Source organism: Salmo salar, chromosome 13 (assembly GCF_965601325.2).
Source record: "Salmo salar chromosome 13, fSalSal1, whole genome shotgun sequence".
Taxonomy (NCBI): domain Eukaryota; kingdom Metazoa; phylum Chordata; class Actinopteri; order Salmoniformes; family Salmonidae; genus Salmo; species Salmo salar.
The window spans coordinates 14,112,421-14,122,126 of NC_138303.1; the positions used below are offsets into that span (position 1 = coordinate 14,112,421).

Genomic DNA, 9,706 nt, shown 5'->3' on the forward strand with positions numbered 1-9,706 from the left:
AAAAGGACAGTGATAGTAGGATAGTGACAAAAGGACAGTGATAGTAGGATAGTGACAATAGGACAGTAAGACAGTGATAGTAGAATAGTGACAAAAGGACAGTGAGACAGTAAGACAGTGACAAAAGGACAGTGAGACAGCAGGACAGTGACAGTAGGACAGTGACCACAGGACAGCAACAATAGGACAGTGAGACAGTAAGAAAGTGACAGTAGGATAGTGACAATAGGACAGTGATAGTAGGATAGTGACAAAAGGACAGAGAGACAGCAGGACAGTGACAGTAGGACAGTGAGACAGCAGGACAGTGACAGTAGGACAGTGACAGTAGGACAGTGACAGTAGGATAGTGACAATAGGACAGTAAGACAGTAGGATAGTGACAATAGGACAGTAAGACAGTAGGATAGTGACAATAGGACAGTGATAGTAGGATAGTGACAATAGGACAGTGATAGTAGGATAGTGACAATAGGACAGTGACAATAGGACTAGGATAGTGACAAAGGACAGTGATAGTAGGATAGTGACAATAGGACAGTGATAGTAGGATAGTGACAATAGGACAGTGATAGTAGGATAGTGACAAAGGACAGTGATAGTAGGATAGTGACAAAGGACAGTGATAGTAGGATAGTGACAAAAGGACAGTGATAGTAGGATAGTGACAAACAGGACAGTGATAGTAGGATAGTGACAAAGGACAGTGATAGTAGGATAGTGACAAAAGGACAGTGATAGTAGAATAGTGACAAAAGGACAGTGATAGTAGGATAGTGACAATAGGACAGTAAGACAGTAGGATAGTGACAATAGGACAGTGATAGTAGAATAGTGACAATAGGACAGTGATAGTAGGATAGTGACAAAAGGACAGTGATAGTAGGATAGTGACAAAAGGACAGTGATAGTAGGATAGTGACAATAGGACAGTAAGACAGTAGGATAGTGACAAAAGGACAGTGATAGTAGGATAGTGACAATAGGACAGTAAGACAGTAGGATAGTGACAATAGGACAGTAAGACAGTAGGATAGTGACAATAGGACAGTAAGACAGTAGGATAGTGACAAAAGGACAGTGATAGTAGGATAGTGACAATAGGACAGTAAGACAGTAGGATAGTGACAATAGGACAGTAAGACAGTAGGATAGTGACAAAAGGACAGTGATAGTAGGATAGTGACAAAAGGACAGTGATAGTAGGATAGTGACAATAGGACAGTGACAGTAGAATAGTGACAATAGGACAGTGATAGTAGGATAGTGACAAAAGGACAGTGATAGTAGGATAGTGACAAAAGGACAGTGATAGTAGGATAGTGACAAAAGGACAGTGATAGTAGGATAGTGACAATAGGATAGTGACAATAGGACAGTAAGACAGTAGGATAGTGACAATAGGACAGTGACAGTAGAATAGTGACAATAGGACAGTGATAGTAGGATAGTGACAAAAGGACAGTGATAGTAGGATAGTGACAAAAGGACAGTGATAGTAGGATAGTGACAAAAGGACAGTGATAGTAGGATAGTGACAAAAGGACAGTGATAGTAGGATAGTGACAAAAGGACAGTGATAGTAGGATAGTGACAATAGGATAGTGACAATAGGACAGTAAGACAGTAGGATAGTGACAATAGGACAGTAAGACAGTAGGATAGTGACAATAGGACAGTAAGACAGTAGGATAGTGACAAAAGGACAGTGATAGTAGGATAGTGACAATAGGACAGTAAGACAGTAGGATAGTGACAATAGGAAGTAAGACAGTAGGACAGTGACAAAGGACAGTAGACAGAGGATAGTGACAAAAGGACAGTGAGACTAGTAGGATAGTGACAAAAGGACAGAGACAGCAGGACAGTGACATAGGACAGTGATAGTAGGATAGTGACAATAGGACAGTGACAGTAGGATAGTGACAAAGGACTAGGATAGTGACAATAGGACAGTAAGACAGTAGGATAGTGACAATAGGACAGTAAGACAGTAGGATAGTGACAATAGGACAGTGATAGTAGGATAGTGACAATAGGACAGTGATAGTAGGATAGTGACAATAGGACAGTGACTAGTAGGATAGTGACAATAGGACAGTAAGACAGTAGAATAGTGACAATAGGACAGTGATAGTAGGATAGTGACAAAAGGACAGTGATAGTAGGATAGTGACAAAAGGACAGTGATAGTAGGATAGTGACAAAAGGACAGTGATAGTAGGATAGTGACAAAAGGACAGTGATAGTAGAATAGTGACAAAAGGACAGTGATAGTAGGATAGTGACAATAGGACAGTGAAGTAGGATAGTGACAATAGGACAGAGAGAAGTGACAATAGGACAGTAAGACAGTAGGATAGTGACAATAGGACAGTAAGACAGTAGAATAGTGACAATAGGACAGTGATAGTAGGATAGTGACAAAAGGACAGTGATAGTAGAATAGTGACAAAAGGACAGTGATAGTAGGATAGTGACAATAGGACAGTGATAGTAGGATAGTGACAATAGGACAGTAAGACAGTAGGATAGTGACAAAAGGACAGTGATAGTAGGATAGTGACAAAAGGACAGTGATAGTAGGATAGTGACAATAGGACAGTGATAGTAGGATAGTGACAATAGGACAGTGATAGTAGGATAGTGACAATAGGACAGTAAGACAGTAGGATAGTGACAAAAGGACAGTGATAGTAGAATAGTGACAATAGGACAGAGAGACAGTAGGATAGTGACAATAGGACAGTGATAGGAGAATAGTGACAAAAGGACAGTGATAGTAGGATAGTGACAAAAGGACAGTGATAGTAGGATAGTGACAAAAGGACAGTGATAGTAGGATAGTGACAAAAGGACAGTGATAGTAGGATAGTGACAAAAGGACAGTGATAGTAGGATAGTGACAAAAGGACAGTGATAGTAGGATAGTGACAAAAGGACAGTGATAGTAGGATAGTGACAATAGGACAGTGATAGTAGGATAGTGACAAAAGGACAGTGATAGTAGGATAGTGACAAAAGGACAGTGATAGTAGGATAGTGACAAAAGGACAGTGATAGTAGGATAGTGACAAAAGGACAGTGATAGTAGGATAGTGACAAAAGGACAGTGATAGTAGGATAGTGACAAAAGGACAGTGATAGTAGGATAGTGACAAAAGGACAGTGATAGTAGGATAGTGACAAAAGGACAGTGATAGTAGGACAGTGACAATAGGACAGTGACAGTAGGACAGTGACAATAGGACAGTAAGACAGTGATAGTAGGATAGTGACAAAAGGACAGTGAGACAGTAAGACAGTGACAAAAGGACAGTGAGACAGCAGGACAGTGACAGTAGGACAGTGACAATAGGACAGAGAGACAGCAGGACAGTGACAATAGGACAGTGAGACAGCAGGACAGTGACAGTAGGATAGTGACAGTAGGACGGCAAGACAGTAACAATAGGACAGTGAGACAGTGATAGTAGGATAGTGACAATAGGACAGAGAGACAGTAGGATAGTGACAAAAGGACAGTGACAGTAGGATAGTGACAAAAGGACAGAGAGACAGCAGGACAGTGACAATAGGACAGTGATAGTAGGATAGTGACAATAGGACAGAGAGACAGCAGGACAGTGACAGTAGGATAGTGACAATAGGACAGAGAGACAGCAGGACAGTGACAGTAGGATAGTGACAATAGGACAGAGAGACAGCAGGACAGTGACAGTAGGATAGTGACAATAGGACAGAGAGACAGCAGGACAGTGACAATAGGACAGAGAGACAGCAGGACAGTGACAGCAGGATAGTGACAGTAGGATAGTGACAATAGGACAGAGAGACAGCAGGACAGTGACAATAGGACAGAGAGACAGCGGCAGGACAGTGGACAGGCGAGGATAGTGACAATAGGACAGAGAGACAGCAGGACAGTGACAGTAGGATAGTGACAAAAGGACAGAGAGACAGCAGGATAGTGACAATAGGACAGAGAGACAGCAGGACAGTGACAGTAGGACAGAGAGACAGCAGGACAGTGACAGTAGGACAGTGACAGTAGGATAGTGACAATAGGACAGAGAGACAGCAGGACAGTGACAGTAGGACAGTGACAATAGGACAGAGAGACAGCAGGACAGTGACAGCAGGACAGTGACAATAGGACAGAGAGACAGCAGGACAGTGACAATAGGACAGAGAGACATGCAGGACAGTGAGCAGCAGGACAGTGACAATAGGACAGAGAGACAGCAGGACAGTGACAGTAGGATAGTGACAATAGGACAGAGAGACAGCAGGACAGTGACAGTAGGATAGTGACAAAAGGACAGAGAGACAGCAGGACAGTGACAGTAGGATAGTGACAAAAGGACAGAGAGACAGCAGGACAGTGACAGTAGGATAGTGACAATAGGACAGCAAGACAGTAACAATAGGACAGTGAGACAGCAGGACAGTGACAATAGGACAGTGACAGTAGGATAGTGACAATAGGACAGAGAGACAGTAAGACAGTGACAATAGGACAGTGACAGTAGGATAGTGACAAAAGGACAGAGAGACAGCAGGACAGTAGAATAAACTATATATAATTGAACAGTGCGTGGTTGTGTGATAGGGACTTACAATTACCTCCCTCCCACAATTCAAATCACATTTTATATCATATGTACCGAATACAACAGGTGAACAGTGAAGCGCTTACTTACGGTCCACACATGTTGTATTCGGCACGTAACAAATAAAATGTGATTAGAATTGAAATACGTATGGGTGTTGGTGTGTCTAAGTTCTTTGATGTGTAAACTTGTATACCTGTAGGCAGTCCAACGAGGTGCTGACAACGCGTGGGGACTTTGATTGACAGGCCAGCTCAAAAGGCAGTACGTATTTGTCAGCTTCAATGTAGTTAGCTCGGGGCGGGACCACTGAGCCATCTCTGTAGAAAGGAGCCACAGCACGAGGTTATGGCGACATGCAGGCCTCAGGACATCACAAGTTTAATAACCACTAATGACAGCGGTGACTGCTTAAAAGGGATAGAGCATGACAGCCGTTTCCTGTAGCCTTCTAGTCCTTGTGCTAACGCTAGATAGCAAAGGCTCCAGAAACTAACTTAAACTTCCTGCAAACAGCACGCAGAGATAAAACTGCTAAAAAAAGTCGTCACACTATCCCTTTAATAGGTGCATCAAACACCTGTCCATGAGCTGCAGATACTTCCGGAGAGAAACGGCTTTGGACTTACTTTTGCTTCTCAAGCTCGATTTTGATTTCATCTGTGAAGTGGAGAAGAAGAAAAAAAAGGAACAAGATTAGTGAGGTCTGAACTTTGACCTTTAGACCTGATGAACGCGTTTCGGGCATAACTGATCATTCATTTCACTAGCATAAAAATACCAGTATCAACTTACCATGAATACAGTTAGAATTAGAATCAAAACCAACAAATGAAATGCAGTCAAACATCAAACAACCTCAACTGCCATAAACCTCTTGCTAATGACCGGAGACAATCTTATCGCCTTAACATTGGTGACAGCTTTGGGCAGAGCAAAGATCCTGTGTTCGAAGCAGATCTGTCAGAACAAGCCGAAATGCACCACTGGAAGTCACCATTTTCCTTATCTAGCCTAGTAGGTCTAAGCATTAGCAATAGTGCATACGTACAAGGCCAGATATGATTTGACCAAATTGGGGCTGTTGTATCCCAGAACTTCACATGCTGAGATGCTTGGCAGCTGCTGACACACAAGACACAAAGTTGATCACAAGGCAGGCACACGAGGTGGAACAGGGAGCATCGAGTACTCTGAGGAAATAGCCTACAGCCGTTGTAGACTCAACTGTAGCTTGTCTCTGTGCTCCTCTCCTCTCAATGAAGAGCGGAGACGACAGAATTCCCAATGTTGGCTGCAACGATCAACATTAAAGTTGTATTGTATAGTAAATATGAAGAAAAAAATAAACTGCTGACTCTCCCAAGGTTCATCTGGGATCCACCAACAAACCATACGCTGTGGAAGCAGCATTATAGCCTAATTACTGCACCACTGGACATCTCCAGTTGCTCATCTCATCTCCCCTTAACAACCAAATAGAACTTGTGCTATAGTCTACATTTCATAATGTAGGACTGGGGTTCCCGAACTTTTCCCACTCAGGGGCCCCAGCATTGGGGGACATCCTGGGGAACATCCCCCCCCCAAGCGTATTCTACTATTACAACTTTCAAGAGAATATTTTAATCCGGACTGAGTTCCTGTTTTGGGGTGGGAACCACTGATCTAGGATAAAGCACAGTAGACAGCAACAACAACAAAAACTATGGTGCCAGTGTCTAGGACAATTCATTTGTCAATGGCATGCGTACACTCAAACTAGGGGGAACCACAGTCAATTGGCCACTCACAGTTTGTGAAAAAGACTGGCTAATTTCAGTCAGAGGATGAGGTTCCACTGAGGCATGCTCATTGAGTGATTCCATATGAAACCAAGACAAACAAAACACACATGTTATTGCTTTAACAAAACTTTATTTACCACATGCGCCGAATACAACAAGTGTAGACTTTACTGTGAAACGCTTACTTACAAGCCCTTAACCAACAGTGCAGTTCAAGAAGAAGAAAATATTTACCAAGTAGGCTAAAATAAAAAGTCATAATAAAAAGTAACACAATAAGAATAAGGAGGCTGTATACAGGGGGGTACAGGTACAGGTTAGTTGAGGTACGAGCCTGTACCCACCCATCATCATAAAGAATTTGAGCTATAGCCAGGTAAGGAGGTTCCTCCCCCCATAAAGCAAACCACAACGGACACAGCATCCGTGCCAATGAGAAAAACATGTAATGAACAGAGCCTAAGTAAACTGTTTAGTGTACCGTGTGCTGAACAGGAGAGTATGAGTGGGCTGGGCAATGTCAATATGGAGAGATGAATTTATTTGAAGGGAGCAAGGTCAACATTAACCCACCAGATGAATATGGTACGACTTCAGTACAGGGTTACCTGGCTGTGACAATGACTCGACTGGAATCTAACATTATCCATTCTGACCTTTGCCACCTAGGAAAATGTGGACCTTCTCAAATAGTAATTGATTGCCGCTGATCTAGCTAGAAGTTCCCGCCATACAGACGTAGGGTTTCAGACGTTTTTGGAAGATGGTTCAGGGACTCCGCTATATGTCATACTAAACCGGCAGTAATAATGACTATTCATTTACAGTAAAATGTCACTTACACATTATCCTTAAATGTACAGTAAAAGGTATACAGCTGGAACGTCTCCTATTCAGATGATCAAAGACAAGGTTACAGGATGTATCTCTCAACAAACACTAGAATGGGTGGTGTGTAAAACTAATGTTAACCCTGCACTGCTCAATGGAAAAGAACAGACGTCCCGAGTATCCTGGAGTTAATGTCGGAACTAGGAATTTCTGAAATGTCCCACTTGCTAACTTGTTGTATTTAGGTAAAGGGGGATACCTAGTCAGTTGTAACACAATACATTCAACTGAAATGTGACTTCTGAATTTAACCCAACCCCTCTGAATCAGAGAGGTGCGCTGGGTTGCCATAATCGATATCCACGTCTTCGGCGCTCGGGGAACAGTGGGTTAACTGCCTTGCTCAGGGGAACAGTGGGTTAACTGCCTTGCTCAGGGGAACAGTGGGTTAACTGCCTTGCTCAGGGGAACAGTGGGTTAACTGCCTTGCTCAGGGGAACAGTGGGTTAACTGCCTTGCTCAGGGGAACAGTGGGTTAACTGCCTTGCTCAGGGGAACAGTGGGTTAACTGCCTTGTTCAGGGGAACAGTGGGTTAACTGCCTTACTCAGGGGAACAGTGGGTTAACTGCCTTACTCAGGGGAACAGTGGGTTAACTGCCTTGCTCAGGGGAACAGTGGGTTAACTGCCTTGCTCAGGGGAACAGTGGGTTAACTGCCTTGTTCAGGGGAACAGTGGGTTAACTGCCTTGCTCAGGGGAACAGTGGGTTAACTGCCTTGCTCAGGGGCACAACGACAGATTACCACCTTGTCAGTTCGGGTTTCGATCCAGCAACCTTTCGGTTACTGGCCCAAGACTCTAACCACTAGGCTACTGAGCCACACGAGCCGAGTTCAACAAATCCACAAGTCGGACATTTCCGAGTTTACTAGTTCCGACTAGTATCTGAATGCGGCATAAATTGCCAGTTGATTTAACAGGTGCCATTCCGGTTAGGTGACAATGCTACGTACTGTACAATGACTGGTCAAATGTCTAGGTATCACGTTAAATAGCTGTTAAAGTTGACAGTGATGAAAACATAGGATTCATGTGTTCACATGCAGTCAGATCTATGACAAGGCCCCACTATACATCAGCCAGCGTTCAGAGACTTAAGCGTTGGACATTATGCGGCGTTACAGCATAACGTTACACTAAACTATAGTAGTAAGCTTGACAGTCAGGAGGCCATTTCGATATGAGAGCCCAGTACTGTGTTAGTTAGCACACAAGGGTTACCTAAAACATTACATTGAAGAAACAAAACATGCCTATGGGTGCAATGTCCTGGAATAAAAATACAACTCACGTACCAAGTGCCACTTGACAAGCTTTACGCAGCTGGCTGTGCTGGCTCCGCTTCACCTCCTTATCCGAAAGGATTTTCTCCAGCGCCCTAGACAGAAACATGCTCTTGGTTTTTGTGCTTTCTGCCTGCTTCAGGTGTTGCTGTTGCATCTCTTGATATAACTTCTGCTATCTCAGGCCGTCATCTTCGGCCTGGCACTGCGTTGACGCAGGCGAGAGAAAGACTAACGAAACCGGGCTATCGGTATCTTGTCGATTCACCGAGTTTGTTGATGATGCTAACTCAGCACAGAGTCGCCATGTTGGTTACACGTCACGTGATTTTCAGCTGATTTTATTTGGCTGTTTTGTCCCCTCTACTGGATCGAACGACTCGTTGGTTTTCCCACTAAAACCTTTACTATTTAACTTCTTATTTACAATGACGGTCTACCCCGGACGACGCTGGGCCAATTGTGCGCTGCACTATGGGACTCACAATCACGGCCGAATGTGATTCATGCTGGATTCGAACCAGGGACTGTAGTGACGCCTCTTGCACTGATATGCAGTGCCTCAGACCGCTGCGCCACTCATGCTGATAATCAAAGTTTCATCATACACATTTCTTACATAAAGTATTTACCCTAGACGTAACTCAACTTTTTTTAAATTGATTTTGATTCTTCTGAAGGCAGCAGATGGCTAAGAGATATCTCGGGTTATCAAGCTAGTTTTTAGATTATTATTTTTCTTTTTTTGGGGTTCAAAGAAACATAATCATGCATACCATTTAAAAAATTGCATGAACGCTCGCACTGAAATAAAAACACGATTTATTCACCAGGTGGGGATAATAGACACCACCAGACACATACTAGCAATTATGTTCCCAAGCCTGTTTAGTGTATTCTCTAACACATGCAGGTCTCTCCCATCCTGTTTAGTGTATTCTCTAACACATGCAGGTCTCTCCCATCCTGTTTAGTGTATTCTCTAACACATGCAGGTCTCTCCCATCCTGTTTAGTGTATTCTCTAACACATGCAGGTCTCTCCCAGCCTGTTTAGTGTATTCTCTAACACATGCAGGTCTCTCCCATCCTGTTTAGTGTATTCTCTAACACATGCAGGTCTCTCCCATCCT

General features: G+C 43.3%; 1 protein-coding gene across 3 annotated transcripts in view; it reads right to left on the bottom strand.

The window, feature by feature from the left end:
• LOC106566435 (brefeldin A-inhibited guanine nucleotide-exchange protein 2) overlaps positions 1 to 9,251 on the bottom strand; it is a 43,282-nt gene extending 34,031 nt beyond the window's left edge. Inside the window, exons 1-3 of one of the 3 annotated variants that reach the window (XM_045692937.2) lie at positions 8,587 to 9,251; positions 5,243 to 5,273; positions 4,810 to 4,933 (exon numbers count right to left, since the gene is read on the bottom strand). In XM_045692937.2, the coding sequence (XP_045548893.2) occupies positions 4,810 to 4,933; positions 5,243 to 5,273; positions 8,587 to 8,731 (300 nt within the window). In that variant the 5' untranslated portion in view covers positions 8,732 to 9,251. The remainder of the gene's footprint in view (positions 1 to 4,809; positions 4,934 to 5,242; positions 5,274 to 8,586) is intronic. The other 2 variants (XM_045692936.2, XM_014134467.3) reach the window with 2 other exon arrangements.
• Between the last annotated feature and the right edge of the window lie 455 nt (positions 9,252 to 9,706).